At 45.5% G+C, this 21428-nt stretch overlaps 2 protein-coding genes across 2 annotated transcripts; one reads left to right on the forward strand and one right to left on the reverse strand.

Moving 5' to 3' along the window:
* Positions 1–187: 187 nt before the first annotated feature.
* CHCHD2 (coiled-coil-helix-coiled-coil-helix domain containing 2) lies at positions 188–2647 on the reverse strand. Its single transcript, XM_039720929.1, has 4 exons — positions 2479–2647; positions 1720–1966; positions 1044–1194; positions 188–512 (listed from the first exon to the last, which is right to left on the reverse strand). The coding sequence occupies exons 1-4, from the start codon at positions 2526–2528 to the stop codon at positions 502–504; spliced, it is 459 nt and encodes a 152-aa protein (XP_039576863.1). The 5' UTR covers positions 2529–2647; the 3' UTR covers positions 188–501.
* Positions 2648–6153: 3506 nt separating this feature from the next.
* VKORC1L1 (vitamin K epoxide reductase complex subunit 1 like 1) lies at positions 6154–20971 on the forward strand. Its single transcript, XM_039721008.1, has 3 exons — positions 6154–6388; positions 16151–16260; positions 16919–20971. Exons 1-3 carry the CDS (start codon positions 6195–6197, stop codon positions 17143–17145), a joined length of 531 nt encoding a protein of 176 aa, XP_039576942.1. The 5' UTR covers positions 6154–6194; the 3' UTR covers positions 17146–20971.
* Positions 20972–21428: the final 457 nt, after the last annotated feature.

The raw sequence follows: 21428 nt of genomic DNA on the forward strand, positions 1-21428 counted from the left end.
ATACTTTATTTTCATGTAGCAGCCATGGCTTTGTAACTTGCCTGAGCCAGGCAGGAGAGAAGGCTACAGGCCCATCCTCTCATGGTTCAGCCCTATTACAGCACAACAAGAAACATCTGCAGAGCACCCTGCCAAAATCAATTCTCACCTCCTCACCCTTCTACTCCAGCACTCAACTAACACAAGGTACTTCTAGAGAGAGAAGTTTATTTATAGACATTACATACATTCAACACAACAATCAGCAAACCCAGTAAAACCCACGTTAGCTCATTCTGCTTTACTATTCAACTCTTCCATTTTGTGCTAAATTAAATTGCAGCTGTGAGGTTGGATCACATCAGAGGCAGCTATGGCAGAAGTCAAGCCACAGAGATGACAGTGTGAATATATGAACTAACAAGATACCAGACAGCTTTAAACTTTATTACTGAAGCTTTTTGTTTTTCATTCACAGGCCAGTTCTTGCAAGATGATCTTCAGCAGCCTCCTTGTACAAGCTTAGGCCAAACCTGAAAGGGAAAGTTATCTCAGTGAGTTTTGGATCCCTGAATGTAAGGATAAAGTTTTCTCAGTGAGTTTTGGATCCCTGAATGGAAGGATAAGGAGGTATCTCAGCAAATTTTGGATCCCTGAATGGAAGGTGCTTTCCCTGCCACAGGACAGATTTGTCAGGGTGTTCCCCCTCCCCTCCTGCACTTGCTGGGATATGCTGAGCTGCAGACATCAGCACTGCTGCACAGCTGCCTCCTTCCTCCCAGGACAGGATGGTTTTCTCTTTAGAGCTCTGCTAATGCCCCAAATGTGCTGCTGCCTCTTTTCCAGTCATCTTCAAGCCATGCACCAGCACAAAGCATCAGGAATTTACCCTCTCTCCACCCCACAGGACCACAGCATGAAGTTCAACAGAACAGCAGCTGCTTTACCTGACTTCAGAGCACCTTCATCACTCCCCAGCTGGATCAAACCCCCAGGACATCATTCCCATGATTCATTTACTGATTATCCCATGTAACAGCTGCCTGCCAGCACTGTGTACTCACCATTGGAAATCCTGCACTGCTTGAGCACCTCACTGAAGCCCTCGCACAGCTTGAGGTCAGTCTGCTTCTGGGCACACTCCAGGAATTGTTTCATCTCATACTGGCAAGGACCTTGCTGCTGCTGCTGGGCAGCCTGAGCTGCCTGGGGCTCCTGAAACACCAAATGGCTCCATAAGGACCCTTCCAACAACACCAAACAAGCCCTTCCAACAAGCCCCACACGGCTTGCTATGGGTTCTTCCCTGAATTTCAGTCAAAACCTTTTTTTTATGGAAAACAAGTGAAGGGCTAAAGTACAAAACAATTTTCCAGCAGCAGAATGCCACATGCAGAGCAGTTTTTAAATGTGAGTGATTTTGGTACACTCAGGTAACTCTGGATGGCAGCTGAGCAAAGGTCTCCCCAACATCAGACCTGGAACATGGAAGTCCTGCTTGAATGAGAGGAATGCAGTAGAAGATAACACCAACACCTTGCCCACATCCCTCCTACATCCCTCTGAACTCTTTTTAAGATGACTCACGGTGGGTTACCTTGGAGATTCAGTCTGCAATTACAGACTATATATAGTTTTATATAGATTATATAAAGACTGTAAGCACCCCAGCTGCGACTCCTGTGGTGTTTAAGGCTCCAGCAACTCCCTCAGCCAGTGCCCAGCCACGCTCCCCCTCACCTGGTAGGTGACATCAGGCCTGGCAGCCTCGGAGCTGCCCCCTCCACTGAATCCTCCGGTGATGGCGTGGCCGATGGTGTGTCCCACGGCCGAGCCCACGGCCACGCCGGCAGCGGTTGTGGCCATCTGGGCCATCAGCCCCGGCTGCTTCGGGGCCGGCGCCGCCACGGCGGAAGGCGGAGCCGCTGCGGGGACAGAGGCCCGAGGAACCGGGGCTGGAGACGCGGCTCTCCTGGGGGGTGCCCGGCTGCAGGGACACAGAGAGAAACATCACTTCATCATCATCATCACGATCCCAAACCGCGCCGGGCAGAGGCCGCGTGGCTGCAGGGCCGGCAGTGCAGCGCTCCTGCTGGAATGTGCCCAGCTGGAGGGGACACGCAGTGTCACACAGGGCGCTGCGCGGGAGGCCCCGGGATCGCGCTGGGGCTACACACACCCCTGTTACACGCAGAAGGAATGAACTCGGCGTTCTGGTACGCGTCTTATGCAAGACAAGGTCAGGGTTACATGCTTCTTTCTGCTCACACAGCTGCTTTGGGGAAAAACAGAGCGTGACCCAAAAGCAGATTGCCACGGTGCTGGTGTCCCGGCCCTGCGGCCGAGCAGACCCACTGCCATCCCCCAAATCGTCCCCTAACCCACGGCCAGCCCAGCCGGGCCCACCCCGGCGCGTCACCGCCCGCACCATGGCGGCCAGGCCACTGCGGCCTGCGCGGGGCAGCGGGGAGCAGGAGAAGCGGCCCCCGCCGGCCTCACCTGGCGGGGGGCGGCACGCGGGACGTGCGGCTGCGGCTGCCCCTGGGCATGGCGGCGAGAAGCGGAGGCAGCCCCGAGGGAAGCGGAGGGAGCGGCACGGCCCGGCCCGACACCCGCACGCCGCCGCTGAAGGTCACCGCGGCTGCGTCACTTCCGCAACGCCGCGCGTGGGGCGGGGCCGAGCGGCGGCCACGCCCCCTCCGCCCGCCTGAGGCGCCGCGCCGGAGCGGCCGCGATGGCGGCGATAAATAAATAAACACACGCCTAAACTGCTGTTAAACCCGGGCTTGGGCATCATTTGGTCATAATGAGCGTTTAAATAGCGATAGACCTGCGTCTGTCGGACCTTCAGCTGCAATAAGCGCCTAAATTGTGATAAATAGGCGCGTGCGGGATCCCTGGTCACAATAAACAGTTAAATCGCGTTAAACCCGCCTTTGTAGGATCCTCTGTCACAATAAACACGTAATTAGTGTTAAACCGTCGTCTTTGTGGGACTTTCAGCCACAATAAACACCTGAATAGGGATCAACGCGCTCTTGTAGGGTCCTCAGCCACAATAAACTCCTAAATCTGTGAGGGACCATGGGTCACAATAATTTCCTAAATCTGTGAGGGACCATGGGTCACAATAAACTCCTAAATCTGTGAGGGACCATGGGTCACAATAAACACTAAATCTGTGAGGGGCCATGGGTCACAATAATTTCCTAAATCTGTGAGGGACCATGGGTCACAATAAACTCCTAAATCTGTGAGGGACCATGGGTCACAATAAACACCTAAATCTGTGAGGGACCATGGGTCACAATAAACTCCTAAAGCACAATAAACCTGAGCCCGTGGCACCTTCAGGCACAGTAAACACCCAAATCGCCATGGAAAGTGTTCCAGCCTTCAGGGAATCGTTCTCTGTGGAAAAGGAGCCTCCAAAAACCTCTTGGAATTCAGCCCTTCAGTAGAGGAGAAATAAAATTTTATTTTATTTTATTCTTCTTTTTAATTTTATTCTTTTATTTTTATTTTATTCTTCACAGAAATAAAATTTTATTTTATTTCTATGGATTCCTGGGGTCTTCTGGAGCAGGGAGGGGATCCTATCAATCCATAGAAACATCTCCAAGGAGTGCCAGAGGATGATCCTGGATTCTTTTTGGTGATGCCCAGCAACAGGACGGGGAGTAATGGCCATAAACAACATAAACAACGAGTTTCACCTGAACATGAGAAGGAACACATTCCTACCCCGCCTGGATGTGGTCCTGCATCACCTGCTCCAGGTGACCCTGCCTTGGATGATCTCCAGAAGTCCCTTCAACCCCAACCATTCTGTGATTCTGGGATTTTCACCCCAAAAAAGAAGCGAGGGTCCCTCCTGCTCCCTCATCCCCACCCTTGTGCTGAGTCTCCTTGCTTTAGAGACACTGTCTACTTGCATAAATTAATTTTTAAATTAATTATTGTATTAATGAAGCTGTTTCTACACACAGCAGCAATGATGATACCACAGTCAACAGTTACAATTCACGGTAAAAAAATTACTTGTTGGCAGTTTCTTCACTTAAAAAGAGGTGAAAGACCAAATATTTCAACATCTTTTACATCAGGAGATGTAACTGTTGCCTGATGAAAGAAGTGCCAACACTGTGAGTTTGTAGAGCAGGAGCACAGCTCAGAAAAGCAGTTGCTGACAAGAGAATTCTCAGGAGATAAATATAAATGATAAACCACGTTCAGAACAGGGACATCTGCAGCTCAGACCTCTGGTGTTGCTGCAGGACAGCTCCTTCTCCCTGGCTCTTGGCCTCCCTCCATCTCTGAGAGCAATAATTGAGCAATAATTTTGCTTTTCTAGAGTTCAAGTAACTCGTTTCTTAATGAGTGGTTTTCTCAATGCTTTTTAATTAATAGTTTTCAATTTTCCCTGGGGGTTTTTTTGGGTTTTGTTTCTGGCAGAGCGATTCTTGACGCTTGAAGTCATTTTGCGACCGCGTCCCTCTTGGATTTCTTTTGTTTCGCAGAACAATGAGGGCAGGATGGCACTGCAGGCAGGATGAATGCTGCCATTGTGCTTTGTCCTCCTGCTTTCCTTGGGAAAACTCCAAAGCTCCCATTTCTACCGGCTCACCCTCGCATCTGCTGATGCCCACAGCGCACAAGGATTTGGAGAAGGGCACAAGAACCAGGAGCTGGTGGCCATCCCAAAAGAAAAATCAGCAGTAATGGTGGTTGTGGTGATGTTCCCAGCGAGCACAGATTGTTTATTTTCAGCTGCCGTGACTTTGATGTGGGTTCACCACAGGGATTAAGTGGTTCTTCAACCGCCAGCCAGGTGCTGATGCTTCTTTTGATAGAAAGATGCAAAAGAAACAAGATCCAGCCCCGATTTTGGGTTCTTTCTGTCTGATTGTGACCCAGTGTGGCAGAACGGGATCCCAGATCTGGGAAATAAGTGATGAAATCCCATTGCTCTTGTGCCAGGCTGAGCGAGCCCTGGGGGAATCCAGCAGCAGCTGCTCCCGAGCCAAGCGGAAAATCAAACTTTTCATAGATTTCTTCTGACTTTTCATAGATTTCTTCTGACTTTTCATAGATTTCTTCTATCGTCTGTCCAAATTACGCGTCCCAGACAGCCTCGTGGTGGGTGTGTGAGTGTGACAGCCCCTCTGCACACCGGGCTCTGTGCAGGATGCGGGAGTTGGGCGCATTCTGCCCAAAATCACAGAGAAAGCCCTGGGGAGCGGGGCTGAGGCTCACAGCACCTCAGCTCCGTGAGGGGACACATCATCCCTGAGCGTCACCTCAGCCGGGGAGACTTTTTTTGCGTTTTTAGGAACTGCCTGGTTCCATTTTCATTATGGAAAACCACATTTTCCTTTTGGAAAAGCCCATTTTCCTGCTGGAAAAGGTCATTTTCATTATGGAAAACCACATTTTCCTTTTGGAAAAGCCCATTTTCCTTATGGAAAACCCCATTTTCCTTTTGGAAAAGGCCATTTTCCTCCTGAAAAGCCCATTTTCCTGCTGTAAATGCCCATTTTCCTCCTGGAAAAATCCATTTTCCTCTTGAAAACCCCATTTTCCTTTTGGAAAAATCCAATTTCCTCCTGAAAAGCCCATTTTCCTTATGGAATTGCCCATTTTCCTCCTGGAAAAATCCATTTTCCTCTTGAAAAGCCCATTTTCCTTTTGGAAATGCTAATTTTCCTTTTGGAAAACCCCATTTTCCTTTTGGAAAAGGCCATTTTCCTCCTGAAAAGCCCATTTTCCTGCTGTAAATGCCCATTTTCCTCCTGGAAAAATCCATTTTCCTTATGGAAATGCCCATTTTCCTTACAGAAAAGCCCATTTTCCTTGTGGAAAAGCCCGTTTTCCTGCTGGAAAAGCCCATTTTCCTGCTGTAAGTGCCCGTTTTCCTGCTGTAAGTGCCCATTTTCCTTACAGAAAAGCCCGTTTTCCTGCTCTAAGTGCCCATTTTCCTCCTGGAAAAATCCATTTTCCTCCTGAAAAGCCCATTTTCTTCCCGCTGTTTTCCGGCGGGGCGGGGGCGGCGCCGTGAGGGGACTCTGCCGGGGCTCCCGGCGGCCGCCAGGGGGCGCCACGCCCCGCGCCCCCCCACCCCCGCCCAGGCCTGACGTGACGTCGTCGCGAGGCGCCACGTGGGCGGGGCGGCGCCGGGCGCGCGTCGCGGGCTGAGGCGGAGGGACGGGGCCAAGATGGCGGCGCCCGTCCTGCTGCGGGTGTCGGTGCCGCGCTGGGAGCGGGTGGCGCGGTCCGCCGTGTGCGCCGCCGGCATCCTGCTGTCCCTGTACGCCTGCCACCTGGAGCGCGAGAAGGGCCGCGACAGCCACTACCAGGCCCTGTGCGACCTCAGCGAGCGGGTGCGCTGCTCCGCCGCCATCACCTCCAGGTGAGGCGCGGGTGGGACCCGCCGGGGGAAGGGGCTGAGGGCAGCGGGAGCGCCGGGGACGGGTCCCGGAGTGCTGCCTGCCGTGCCTCGGGGCGTGCTGGGGGCCGGGCCGGCGCTCGGAGGGGCCGCGCAGCCGGGGCCGGGGCAGCGCTCCCGGTGTGGGCAGCCCCGCGGCTGGGGGGCCGCTCTGCGAACGGGGATTTTGGGCGAGGCACCCGCAATTGCTGTGTTGTAATCAGTGGCAATTAGGTGGAGTGACAGGCGTTTTAGTGGTAAAAGCTCGGGAGAGAGGAGTGCTGTGGCTGTGAGCAGTGGTTAAGGACAACATAAACATTGCGGGTGGTTCGCTTTGTTAGCTCTAATTGCAGTATCTGGGTTGCGTTTTCGTTGGGACATCTCCTGGCAGCACGGGAGATGCTTTGGTGATCCGGAGGAAGTGCTTCGTTCAAGGGAGACTTGGCTGCCTCTGCAGCACAAGCCCAGTCCAAATCCTGACTTATTTTGCAGATGTCCAGCCAGCACAGCAGTTGTTTTCCAAAGGCCAAGGGCTCTTGTTTCTGTTAGGAGAGTCATTGTATGAATCTGGTTCTCGAGCAAATCTGTGTATTAAATCCTTCCTCTTTATTTTAATGAGAATTTGTTGTTATTGTGTTAGAGGCTTCAGCTCAATGAGTGCTTGAGATTTCCTTTCTCCCCTCTCAGTGTAACCTGTGCAAAAGCTGTCACAGTTTTTAGAGAGATACTTGCTGTATCATCATAACAAGCCACTTTGGGGGAGTGTTCTCATCCTCTGTCAAGCTGTGAGCTGTGAAATTTTTGAGGCAAAACATCCAGGGAGCTCTTTTTCCTAAATCCTCTTCTGTGGTGGCAGAAGTGAGATTGTGTGACAGAGATCTGGATCTCTGATATTGTGGTTGAGTGAAGGCTTTAACTCTGCTTTTCTGTCTGCCTCAGGTCAGAAGCACCTTCGTTTGTGAAGGTGCTTGTTCATGTCTCTGCTTGGGAAGTGGCCTGAAATGAGAAGTTTGGCTCTAACTAGGGAGGAAACTTCAATAAACTCACCAGATAAATTCAAATAATATAAATTAAATCATGTTTAGGTTACTGAGATTAAACCACCTGAGTCTCGTCAGGAATTTAATTTTGGTCACAGATACAGGGTAAAAAGAGAATAATTGAAGCCTGTTCTTGTGTAGAATTGGTCCTCCAACAGCTTTTTGCTGTTGCTGTTGTGACAGGGAATTGGATGTCACAGTTTTGATGCGTGTTTACTGAACGCTTGGGAGAAGGAAATTACCTAAAGATATAATTGGGATTCTTTCTAATTATGGAACCAAGCTGGGTAATTACAGCGTTCATTAGCAGTGCTGCAGCTGACACGTTGAGCAAGACCTGGGAATCCTTTGCTGGAGGAATTCTGGAGGATATGTGAGGAGTTGGGGATGAAATGCTCTCAGATCTCCCAGCAGTTGCTAGGAGAACCATGCCTGGAGTGAAGCACTGCAGATGCCAGGAGAGCTCGTGATCGCTGGAGCAGGTGGTGAAAGGAGTTTGTGGAGAAGGAACGTGCAAGTTCTGCTCACTCCAACCATATTTGGAGAAGAATTTGCTTTCCAGGCTGTGCAGGACACAGAGGGGGAGCTCTGCTTTGAAAGTGAGGCAGGAGGGCAAGGCTTTAAAGTTGGAAAGAAATTAATCTTGTTTTCCACGTTGCCACAGCTCCCCATCCATTGTTCTCTCACTTTCTCCAGCTGGGTGTTCCTTGTTCCCACATCACCAAAAGTTTCTCAGGAGCTTCATTTCTAAAAGGAGCTTTTAACCACACTTTAGATTTCACTGGGGTTGTAAAGTTTCAATTTTGTGTTCCAGCTTTTTCATAGGTAATTCAGATTTAACTGTCACATTTCTTTTCTCATTGAGCTGTTACACTGACAGTCAGAAATTATTGATTAGCTAATTATTAGAGTTAACTTGCAGAGTTAACTGGGTGAGAAACTTCTGTTTCTACTTTGGCTTTTAGATGCTTCCTTGGGTTATGTGACTTTTCATTTAAACTGGATTTGCTGATGGAACTTGGAATGTTGCAATCTTCACATCTTGAGCTTTGACTCCAAGAGTGGCCTGAACTTTAAAAAGCCCTTAATGCTGTTAGGATTCATTTTAAATGCATAGAATAATTAGAATAAATTAGTTGATTCCTTCCTGAGCTGACTTTCTGGTATTTTGGGCGGAGTTTTTTTCACCAGCTGTTGGTATTTCCAAGTCTTGCTTTTAAGCCAGATCTGGCACTGGCACAACAGCAAGAACAGAAATGTAAAGACTGCCAGCATGCAGAGGGAGGAGCACAGAAAATCTCCTATCAGAGCCTGACTCATGCAGAGGGCTGTGTTGGAGAGATCCCTTCCCAGTATCCCTTACCCAAAACATGAATGGTCAGCATATTTCAAATTTTTATCAAGGGGAAAGTTCATGAAATAGTTTAAAAATAAAATTTGCTAAGGAGTGGCTGATAATGGCAGGTATTAGGGCAATACCTCACATCCATGGCAATTGCTGTATTTATTTTAAATTAATTGCTGTCTGATAGTTGAGAATAATTAATTGTCAAGAAGAGCTTTATGTAGAAATTGGCTGTTTCATTAACTGGCTAATAGCTTTAGACTGAAAAATAGTTTTGGTCTTGCTGTATTTTCACAGTGGGAATTAAAGTAATAAAACACATTTCCAGTCCTACAGGTCATGCTACAGCTCGAAATAAAATGTGACCTTTAAGTGCTAACAGAGAGACCCAGAGCCTTTGGCTTTGGCCTTTTCCACGCCCTGAGAGATTTTGGGATCTTCTAATACATTCTTCCTTTCTGTCTTGATGAATTGGAGACCGCTGGAGGATAAATTAGTGGCTTGGAATGACTTCAGTGGCCTGGCATGCATTGATGAGTGCTGCAGGAGAGCCTCAAGACAGCAGCACAAGCGAGCAAAGGGCACCTGGGTGTCTTTAGCAATATTTGCAGCTGCGTCACTGAAGGGGTTTGGCAATAGTCAATATTGATCTTTGCCTGATTGCTGAAGGAGTTCTGGAGTCAAAATGGCATTTTGGGAGCCTGGATGTCGTTGGTATTTTGGGAATTCCCTGTTCTCTTCATGGGCAAAGTCTTGGATTGGTGTTTGAGGCACTTTGAAAAGTCTGGTGTGACACAGTGGTTTGGGTTGGAAGGGACCCTCAAGGTCATCTTGTCCCAGCCCCTGCCATGGGTGGGGACACCTTCCTCTATAAAAGCTGCACAGCCACCTTGTGTTTTCTGTGGATGCACCACAATATTCACCTGGTAGTTGCTGAAAATGCCCGTTAGGTGTGGGGTGTGTTGTGGGCAGGCCTGAAAGGGTGGCCTGTGACAGCTCTGGTGTTATTGTGTGGTTCTGCTCTCTTCAAACACTGAATTTACACCCTGTGTTCTGTTGGGTTGTTTGTTCCTCTGCAGGGTGGGTGTGAATTGCTCTAAGAGCTGCAGGTGAAACTGCCCCGTGCTGGTTTCTGGCAGAGCACACCTTGCTGGAACTGTTCTGGTGCCTCTTTACAGGGAGCAAAGTGACAAGAACAACCCCATTGTCCAAGGAAATGGCACATGGAGAAAACTTCCCAGACCTTCCTAAGCTGATGGTTCTGTTGTGGGGCAGTTCCTGTAAACTTCTGGTCTGTCAAGTTTGCTTAATTCCAAGTAAAGAACATTATGTGGCAGTTATTAATATTTATAATAATTAATTCCTGATATCCCGTGAGTTATTTTCATTGCTGTACCTGCAAGCAGACATCCAGATATGTTTGAGGTTTTCAGCTGCAAGTGTTAGTGACTGCTGTGAGGTGTTAGGAGATGAAAAAGGGATTCTGGATTGAGTGGGTTTGCTGCCTGAGGGAAGCTTGGAAAATCTCTGCTTTGGAATTGGGCAGGGAGAAATTGGAGGAGCCAAATTCAGTGCCACAGGGGAGGGGAGGGAAAGCCAGAGTCACTCCTGTGCTGAAGGGAAAGGCTGCCCTGGGAGCCAAGGCTCTCTGTGCCTTGTCCCCAGCTGGGCTGGCACAGGGGAGCACAGGGTGTGAGCTGGGAGGAGCCAGAGCTGATTCCATGGGCTGGAGAGGGGAGGTGTTCCAGGAATGCTGGTAGAAACCAGCTTGGAGCTTTAAAGTTGCTCTTAAAGCTGCAGAAGCTGATAACTCAAGTATTTTTTTTTTAATTTTATCTTTCTAGTGGAAAATTGATGGTTTAATACTGATACAACACTTATTGACTGAGGCACATCTTTTATAAAACACAGCAGTGCTCCTGCTGTGAGAATCTTTTATTTTCCATCCTTACAGTGCTCACACAAACATGTTAATTTTTGCTTTTCATAAATATATAATTTCCAGTTTGGCTGGAATTTGTAATAGGGCTAGGAATTATTTTGCCTGGTGCAAAGTAAATTTAACAAAGTGCTTATAATTCAGATTTGGACTTCACTTATGGTAGCTTAATAGAAAAGATTATTAAGGAAGGAATAGAAGGAGTCAGTTCTGTTGGCTTGTATCTTAAATAGCCAGTGCTTCTGTAAAGGCTGCTATAAAATAATTATCCTCTGTCTGCTTAATATTTTGCTGATCTAGACACTGAGAGTTTTTACAGACTGTCTGAAGCAGAGCTGGAGGATATATAGAAGAAAACCTCATTTGGTTATGCTAAATGCTGCTAATAGTTTTAAACATGAAATTAAGTGTATCAACACTTTTGAGCACTCCTGGCAAGTTTACAAATGGGAATTTTTAATCTTCTTTTTTTGTGGCTTCTAATTGAAGGCTTTTACTTAATTTATTAAAACTGTTAAGAGTGGCCTTGAAGCCATGAATTAGATTTAATCCAAAATCCTCTGGTGAAGCTGGAAAGAAGTTGCAACCAAAGTTTCTTAACATGCTCCAGATCCTTTGACCTTTATATGAGCTGTTCACTGAAGGCAGAGGGTGAGCTCTGCTCTCCTCTGAGAACTTTCACTCTGGACCAGAAATTATCTCAGAAGTCCAATGTTGCTTAAGGAAATGGGCACCTCACTTATCAAGTGTAGCCTTTTTTATTTTTTGTTTTTGATAAAATTCGATTTATTGTTTCCTGTAGGTTACAAAGTGGTAAGGGGTGCTTGCTGTTGATAACAAAATAATGATCATGGGATGGTAAATAATCCTGAAATGAGGGAAGTAACTACTGCTTAAATAACTACTACTACCCAAAAACCACCCAAATGTGAGTTCTTTTTGCAGTTTGAGTACAGAATCTTTGTTACTGTTTGCCCTTTTGCACCAAACCCAACAACTGAGAGAGACTTGTGTTGGCAACTGCTGCTGCACAAATGCAGGGATTTGGGAGCAGAGAAGCCTGTGAATAATCTGGTCCCCTGGAGGATTTGATTGCATTTCCAAGCAGGGGAACTCCATCTCACTGGGATGAGAGCTGGCAATTCTCCTTTTTTCAAGGCGTGCTGGGCCTGCCCTGAGCCAGCGTGGTTCTGTCCGTGCCAGAATGGAAATACAGGGGTTGATCAGTTCTGGGTGTAAAACCCCAGGGTTGGCCAGGTGATGCTGGGCCTGCCCTGAGCCAGCGTGGTTAGAATAGAAATACAGGGGTTGATCAGTTCTGGGTGTAAAACCCCAGGGTTGGCCAGGTGCACTGCAGGGGATGTGACTGCTCATCCCCAGGGCTGCTTGTTGAGGTCAGTGCTCAGAAAGCTCCCGGGCCACCCAGCAGGGCCTCGGGGGAGGCTGCCAGCTGTGGGTGCAGGTGAAACCCCAGCTTCTGGTCCTTAAGGACAGTGGAGGCCAAGCAAACATCACTCTTGGGGACTGATCTTTGACAAACCTGTTCAGAACATCTGCAGGCAGCTGTCAGAGCTGGGGCTTGGCTACAGAAACACTCCAGCGTTTCTCACAGGGGCTGCAGGGGACACTGATCCAGCTCCTGGCTAAACAAACACCTTCTGCTTGGTTTGTCTGACTTGGTGGGTTTGGCAGGCTTGGAATTCTGCTGCTTTTGGAGCCTGTGCTGACAACTCAGAGCTTGTAACTTGTTCAACTGGAAGGTTGTTTGCTTGTCCTCTAAAATGTTGAAGATGCTGGTGGACTAAATGAGGTTTTTGTGTTCCCTTTTAGCATTTTCTCTGCTAAGTTATGCTAAAATGTTTCAAGTGGGTCCCCATATATGCTGTTCTGGAACACAGAGGATGTTCATAATTGTGCAAAAGAGATTGAAGTGATTTTAGTGATGTAAAAATGTAAGATTTTATTGGAGGTACATCGCTTGTGGAACACAGTGGCCTCAATGATTTTTGTCTTCCTGTTAAGAAGTAACAATTGCACACAAATACTGTTTTAAACTTCTGAAAATGCAACATTGCTGAGCTTTGTGAAGTACCTCAAACCAAAAGGGACATTGTTTAGAGGGTGGATAATAACTTTTAAAACCTCCTTTTGATAAAAGACAGTGGACATTGGACTGAAAGTCACTGCAGTGCTCAGTTGTATAAAAGGGACATTGTTTAGAGGGTGGTTAGTAACAACTTTTAAAACCTCCTTTTGATAAAAGACAGTGGACATTGGACTGAAAGTCACTGCAGTGCTCAGTTGTAGTTGTTGGGAAAGGAGATGAATCACTTCATTTTTGATTTCTTGAATCACTTTTTAACATTTTGAAGAACATTCAGAATGGTCCATGCAGATAGGGAGGGAAACTGAGTTACCAAGATTTTGGGTTAAAGGTTTGTTCCTTGTAATTAGCTGAGATTGCTTTGGATTTTAATAGCAGTGAAACTCGGGTGTGGTGAAAGTGGGTTTGGCAGCTGTGTGTGTCAGAGTGCTCTGAGTCACCTCGGGTGACAGCGACCTGGATCAGCACGGGGCTCCTGCTCCTCAGGGATGGAGCCAGCAGGCAGAAGCAGGAAAGGCTCGCAGAAATCAGCCTCTGCTTTTATCTTGCTCTGCCAGCAGCTCTGTACGTCCTGCAGGTCATTTGGTTTAGCATTCTGTATTTAAAAAAAAAATAAAATTCAAATGATAACACTTCTTCTAAATTACGTTTTTTTGTAAATTGCAGGTTACATGAAATACTTTGGAGTTTCCTTTTTACAGCTTATCTTGCTATTAGGACTTTCTTCTTGCTATTTGTTTGCCATATTTTTTTAGACTTTGAAAGTTCTCATTAATCAGGCAATTCACACCTGAGTCTGGTGTGAAAATGAGCACTAACTACTGAGTTTTTATCCTTCCTCCACTTGCTGGCAGAAGTTCCTGGTTCATTGTGAGTTTTACAACATTAATAAAATTAGGAGACAATTTAGACTTTTCAGCAGGGAAATGGGAGTATGCAAAGTAAATATATTAAGTCTAAATACTTTGCTTTTCAGTCTGACGCAGAGCACTTGCTCCCACTCCAAACCTTATAAGGCTGGGAAAAGTGTTCTGTGCTAAAGCCCAGGCTGCTTAGCTGTCTCCCAGTGTGTGGAATAAGATGTGAGCTTAGCCCTGGGCTCCATGGGCTGAAATGTAATACTTGATGTCCTCAAAGCTGCTACAAGACACTTCATGAACTCCTGCGTGTGGCAAAAGCTTTCCCTGTGCTCTGACCTTGCAGCTCTGCACGGATCACTCCAGGACTCTGACTCCTGGGAAGGGCTGGAACTCATGATCCTTCCACTGGCAACATTTTATTATTCTCTTGCAGAGCAGCTGCAGGTCAGGCTCTGTAAAATGCCAGTTCTGATATTTTGAGCTCGAGTTTGCTCTCAGACACCAGAGGATGTGATGAAGATCAGAAGTGAGAGCACTCAGGTAGGGCTGGATTCAGCATCCTGCAGCTGCTTGGAGTTAGGCTGATGCTGAACCTTTGCCCAATTTGGGTTGTGCAGGAAAACCTGAGTGTGTTCAAATCATTTTAATGTCAGCCTGACATGAATTCTCACTTGGAGACCACAACAGTACATTGAACCTGTGGATGGCAGGCTGAAGCACCTATAAATGTAATAATACAGAAAAATAAACTATTCAATGTAAAAGTGATCAATTCTTTAATGTGTTTGTGTGGCTCTCTAATACAGCCTTTGCAATTTGGACAACACAAGACAATTGTTACATGTGCTGTGACCATCTTATCAAAGGAAGGCAAAAAAATTAACAGTTCTCACTTAAAATCCAGGTACCATTTGAACTGTGGGAGGAAATCCGACCACAATTGAGATTCTTTGTAATTCTTTGTAACTTCCATAGCCCCAGGGCTGCCCTGGGGTGAGAGCAGAGAGCCAGGCAGTTCTGCACTGCCTTTCCTGGCAGCTCTGGGGTGCTGGGGCTCTGTCCCCTGGAACAGCATGGTCTGTGCTGCCTTGAGGCTCAATACTGGCACAAAAGTTTCACTTTTAAAAGATCTGAGACCAAACTAGCTGAAAGTATGTTTAATTTTTGACTGTTTACACAGTAAATCTGCTTTCTAAGAATTGGGACCTGCTGGGTTTCTTGGGGAGAAGAGCACAAGGGTATTAATAGTAAATTCAAATGTAGTCTGCAATTAAAATGATGAGTTTTGCACAGATGGCTGTGAGACTACAGAGTGTTTGGAGATGATATGAAATTGTCCTCATTGTGGTGCCTCTTTCTGTGAGAAAGCTGCTGTGAGGTGGTGATGGCAGGTCCCAGGTGAGTGACATCAGCTCCACTCCTGCCATGTGCAGGGACAGACCGAGCTGTGTCTTGGCTCAGCAGGGCCATTGCCTCTAGGACAGGAAACTTCCTGAAAACTGCACTTTCCTTGGAGTTTGCTGCTGCAGCAGGATGAGGATTGGCACTTTTTAACCTTGCTCAGTTAAGCTGCTAATGTGAAGCAAACCTTACATTTGTTTGCTTGGCTTGATGCTCCAAAAATCTGCTGGCAGATATCCCAGTGTGCTCTTGTGAGTTAAATTACCTTGGAGGAGCAAAATAACTTCATATTTTCAAGTGACACTAATAAATAGGCTTCTCACTTTGCTTTTACAAATAATGGCATGATCTGCCTTAGGGCATGGAATTAATGGTTTCTGGCACAAACACAATTGCTAATTTAATCTTTTCTCCTCCTTTTGCAGCAGCAGTTTTGTAGGGCTTGTGCTGCTTTCTGCCTTATCACTGGAAAGTTGAAAGTCACTTTGTAGGGATTTCAGGTGTTGGTTCAGAGTGTCACACTGTGCAAGAGCTCCAGCAAACGAGGATCTTGTGATGGTGCCATCCTCAGCTCGTGTGTGTGACAGATTTGGGTTCCTCCTGAGCTGTTGGAGGAGCAGCTCAGGTACAGATTTATGCCCTGGTTCTCCTGCTCTGATGCACACAAGTGAGTGGAACAAATCCTTGCCTCAGCTTTGTAGTGACCTTGTGTCCAACTGACTGTGGTGCAGAGAGCTGCTGAAGCTGTCACTGGGGGAAGGAGGTGTTTCTGTGGCAGAACAGCTCCAAACTCCAGCCCTGGGAAGCAGAGCTGGTGCTCAGGGAGGCTCCAGCTGGGTGAACTCAGCAGTTCCTGCTGTGTCAAACAACTTCCATCAGCAAGGTGTGGGATGAAGCTGTGCCCAGTGCTCCCCCTGTTGCTGCTTGGTTTTCCAGAACTCCACATAAATCCTGTCAGAATATGTGTCCTTTTCTTTCCCCAACAGCCCTGAACTGGAAATGCTGCTGGAAAGCAGGAGGTGGCCAAACAAGAGTTAATTCATTTCCCTGTTTTACAGATGGGGTCGAGGATTCGGTCTCTTGGGTTCCATCTTTGGAAAGGACAGTGCAATAAATCAGTCAAACAGTGTTTTTGGCCTGGTGTTTTATATACTACAAATGCTACTGGGTAAGTACTCATTCACTTCAGAGCCCCAAGTGTAAAGCAGGGCTGTGGGGATGAAGGAGGAGAGCAATATCCATTGCACAATCCGCAGGAAACCAGATAAATGCTTCTGATTTTTATATCTTGGGTTTTTTTAGCAGCACTCTAATGATACATCTGTCCAAAGGGCTTAAAAACCCAACTGATAACAAGAGTAATTGCACTTTCTCCTGATATGCTATTAATAATCCAAGTGTGAAGACAGTTTCTGTGCTGGTATTTTCACTCTGGTATATTTGGCATTGGATTGCACGGTGGAAAAGAGAGGGAATAAAAATGGAATGGGCAAGTTTTGGAGGAGTAATGGAGAGAGCAGGCAAAAAAAGTGCATGAAATACAATTTTGTGTATTTCTTGTTAACTCTGTGGTTTGCTACAAAGCTGTTAGTCCTGACAGAAATAACTTGACCACAAATTTTCCTGTAACTCAGTAATATGAAGATGGTTAATCCTACACACACTCCTTGTCACAGGGCTGTCAGACAGAGCCTTAGCTACTCCTCTCCAAATCCCCAGGTGCTATTTTAACCAGAATTTTGTGTAACTGCTGCTGAGTGGCTGAGTTTGAATTCAGTTTTGCTCTGTGTGGAGAGGGGTGAGTAACTTTGTCTCTCTTGTTGCAGGTATGACAGCAAGTGCAGTAGCAGCTCTAATCCTCATGACATCCTCCATAGTGTCTGTAGTAGGGTCCCTGTACTTGGCATACATTCTGTACTTCGTGCTGAAGGAGTTTTGCATTGTCTGCGTGCTCACATATTTGCTGAACTTCATTCTCTTTATCATCAACTACAAACGACTAGTTTATTTGAACGAGGCCTGGAAGAGGCAACTCCAACCCAAACAGGAATAACCCCTGCTGGAACTTTTGACTGACAGTCTGAAGACCCAACTTCCATTAAGTTTATTTTGCAGTAATTTTTTTATTCTCCATATCAGACACTTCTTGCCCCCCTTTCCCCCACAAGAATCATAATGGAAATTTTGAATTCTAAATTTCAAGGGGCCCCAGATAATTTCTCTGTGCTAATCTTCAGTTTCAATGAGGTTCTGAAAGAAAGCTCTATAACAATCAAAGACAAGCTTTAACTTTACTTGGAAGGAGTTTTAGCCACAGCAAAACCTAGACTCTCTCTCTTCCCCCTCCACTTGTGAAGTGGGTAACACTTGCTATAAAATATCCTGTATATAAATTCAGGTATAACAAGATGTGATCATGACATGAAATATTCTAGACTAGCATCACCATATTTAATATTGCCATGTTTACAGTAAGTGTATTTTTTTCTTTTTTTTTCTTTCTTTTTTTTTTTTTAGCTGATGGACTTAGATTTGACTAGGACTTATACTGTAAATAAAATTAGAACTCTTGGTTTCATCCCTGGAGAACTCACTGTCCCATGGGTTGGTTAGGAGCTGTCAGAGGTTCAGCTCAGAGTCGACTGACACGATGGAAGAAGTGACCTCCAAAGAACATGGAGTTGCTGCTCTCACTGTTGTGATTTCACAAGAATGATGCTTGGGGTTGGTTCCATTTTTTCTTCTTTTTTATTTTTTTTTCCTTTTTTTTTTTTTGTCTCCAGTAACAAAAATGGAATTAAAGCTGAAACCTGAAGTATGTTGATTAAACGACAACCTCATTAATTTCTGTACAGAACAAAAATAGCTTCATGTGGTCAATGAAAAGCTGATTTGCAGACTGGGGGTCGGATGAAGTGTTCTTTGAAAGGACTCATTTCCAAGCAGAGCTGTTCCTTTTGAAGCTGTGCTCAGCCAGCCAGTGTTACTAATGTTTGATGTTCTGTGAATGCTGCAGGATAGAATTGCAATTTGCAGTGGAAACCACTGAGTGAGCAGGATAACCACGCAGTGCACTGAAAAAGCAGTTCCTTAATTGATCTTGGTCAGGATCTGTGGTTTGTGCTATATTGGGAAATGAACTTTAGGCCTGACACACACACACAGAGAAGATCTCTTGGAAGGGCAACCTGTTTAATGGGATAAATAAGTCAATGTGCTCCTGAAAATGAAATGTGATATAGTGCTATCATTGCTCTTTCTAAGAACTAATTAGGGGAAAAAAAATTCAACTGCATATTTTAACAAAGGAACAAAATTGTACACGTTGTTTCTGCACTCAGTATTCTAAGGCTGAATGTTAAAAGTGCCTTCTGTCTTCAAATCTTAAACCAAATACTTTGTGTTGAACTTGGCAGGCAGAAGTGTCCTTGCTTTAAAAATGAACAAACAAAATTCCCAGCAAACTTGCTGGGGATAGAAGAGTATTAAGAGATCTGGTTTTAGTTTTTAGACTGAGAAGTGGTAGCAGTATTGTTTTCAGTTTAATTTAAAAGCTTGATGTGATTTGGAAAAGTGAAATATTTGTGTTTCAGACTGTGTGACACCAAAATGTGTGGGTTCAGCTACTTTCTGTAATTGGTGCTGTGCTGCTGTTTGCCCTTGTCAGTTCGAAATATGAAGAATTCCGACTGCATACCCATTTATTTAAAGAACTAATTTAACTCCTTTTAGCATCTTCATTCTCAAACATGAATGTCAGAGAGCCACTTCCATTGCAAGTGGATTTTAAACACTAAGGATAAACTTGACTGTGAAACGAGCAGTGTTTCCATAGAGCAAAACGAGGTTGGAGATCGAATTCATAAAATTAATATTTCAATTACTACTGAGCTAATTCTGGTTTATACCAAGGCTAGAGGTGGAAACTGCTTTTGTGTACAGAGTTGTGTGGTGTGAGTAACATCTGTTGCATGTAACACTAAATGACTTGTCCCTCGTCTGACAGTTTTAGCCAACAATCCATTAAATGAGTTTTGTATTGACCAGAGTATAGTTAAAGCTTGTCTTGATGTTTAGTTCTGTCTCTCAAATGCCTTCCACTTTGATATTAAGGGGAATGAATGATGTTGAATTGGTCCCTCAAGGCTTGGCTTTGTTCCCTCCCAAGCCCTGAGGCAGTAGCAGTGTTTAATGTATAGATTTTATTTTGATGCATTCCTGTGATCTACACTAAAGGCATCTTTTTTTCATCCAAGGAAGAGGTGAACACGTGCTGCTCCTATCTCAGAGCAAGCAGCCATGGAGACAAGTCTAATCCATGAGTACTTGGTCCAATTTCTGGGAAAAAAAGAGGAAAAAAAGCCCCATCAGCTGAAAGTATTGGTGTTGACTTAACTTCACTGTGTCTTGTGCTTGTTTGTGTGGGCAGTCTGTTGATTCAGTTTGTTTAGTACAAATGTTTAGGGCCAGATTTCAGCAGTCCTTGTTAGTGTGCACATGGGGAGCAAATGGAGCTGGAGTTTGGGCTCTGGGAGAATTTGCAGCCACACTTTGTGCACAGCTTTGCAAATCTGATCCTTAATTGTGAGCTCTCTTGTCTTGTGTGCTTCCCTTGCAGTTACTTTTTACTGGAAGTGATTTGCTAGAAATGGCCCTGATTTCTTCTGTTTCTCTCTTGTGCTTCAGAAATGCAGTTGGCCTGATAGAGGGCAGAATAATCTTAGCAGGAGAAATTTGGACCTTTCTGCTTCCAGTTCTTTTGACTCTTTCCTTGCTGCTCCCAGTGATAGAAGCAGCATCTTCCTTCCAGTAAAATGGGTTGTGATGGAAATCAGGAGTGCAGCTGTGCCCCCCTGCCTGCCCCAGCCAAATGTGGTGGCAAATGTGTGCTTGATGCTGGTTTTACCCTTACAAATCCAAAGGCAAATCCTAACATTTCTCAAGGATGCAGGAGTCTGGGTAAAGGCAGGTAAATGATATTTGGGCTGGCAAGAGACAGGGGGTGTTACAGAGATCCTCGTTGTGGTTTCAACACTCAGGAGAATGGAAGGGATAAAATTCACAGTATCCAAACAAAGGTTCTGAATTTGGGCTCTTCCTGCCCCTTTTGGCTCTCTAGAATCCCAAAATTCCTTTAGGATCATGGAATATTCTGAGTTGGAAATTTCACAGTGAGAGGCGGATTGGAAAGGCAAAAAAACCTCATCCCAAACCCTGCTTAGGAATGATCCATTCCTGAAATCCTCTTACTGTAAGGTACTTGCTACTCTTTAAGGCCAAGGAGGAAATGAATATTCTTGGAAGTTTCTTCCTGTGACACATTTGTGACACTGAGGCCAATGAAACATTGCTGAGCACCTTTGGGATGTGAAGTGACAGCAGCTCTCTGGTGAGGAGCTTTCTCAGTGCTGGAGCTGGCATTTTTGTGCTGCTGCAGTCTCAGTTGTTCCAGGAGGTTGGAGAGGTGCTTCAGGCAGTTCTGCCCCTGATTTATGTGGGCTGGGATCAGACCTTGGCTTTGGTTCTGCCAGTGTTGTTTAAACTGACAGAAAAGACATGAAGTGTTCTGTTACCACAAAACTGTGTTAAGCATGGCCTCAGTATTAGGTGTTTGTTCTGTATAGTATATTCCATCAACTATTTATTCCCAGTGCTTTCAACTCCAAATCCAACACCCATTTGAAATGGAGTCATTGGGCAGATATTCCTTTTCTCAATATAGGCTGAGAGATTCTCTACTGGAGGTTTAGGATCCAATTTTGCTAACAGGTAAAAAACCATGTAAATATGTACGAATTCTATTTGTTGCACATAACTTTTGGTATAAAAAAAAAAGAAAAAAAAAACTCCAACAAAAATAAATGTAGAAATTACCTGTGGATGTCTTGCTGCAATCATTCTTATGCTGCATTCATGCAGTCCAAACATAAGAGCTTGAATGAACCCAACCAGAGGCCTTTTTGGACTCAGTCTGAGCCTTAGAAACTGTTTTTAATGTCAGTACTGTAATTCTGTTTCTAGAAATTGTACCAAGTCGTGTGGTTTGTTTTTTTTTTTTTTTCCAAGACCTTGTGTGTGTTTAGCAGTAGAAGGGTTAAAGCACTTGATTCTCCCCAGATCCCAGTGTTCCCAGTAGAATTCCTGCAGCTTTGTGTCTGGCTGAGCATTGTGTGTAAAGGCTGAGCAGCGTTGACTTGAGGCTTTCAATGTTTACAGTTCTTTAAGCAAAAAAAGAAACAACAAAAAAAATCCCAACCTTGTGATTTTTATCACTTTCTGCTTTATTGGGGCTGCTCAAAGCTGGTCCCACAGACCACAAAATCCCTGGAAAAACTG

Source organism: Passer montanus, unplaced genomic scaffold (genome assembly GCF_014805655.1).
Source record: "Passer montanus isolate IOZ18808 unplaced genomic scaffold, ASM1480565v1 scaffold44, whole genome shotgun sequence".
Lineage (NCBI taxonomy): Eukaryota > Metazoa > Chordata > Aves > Passeriformes > Passeridae > Passer > Passer montanus.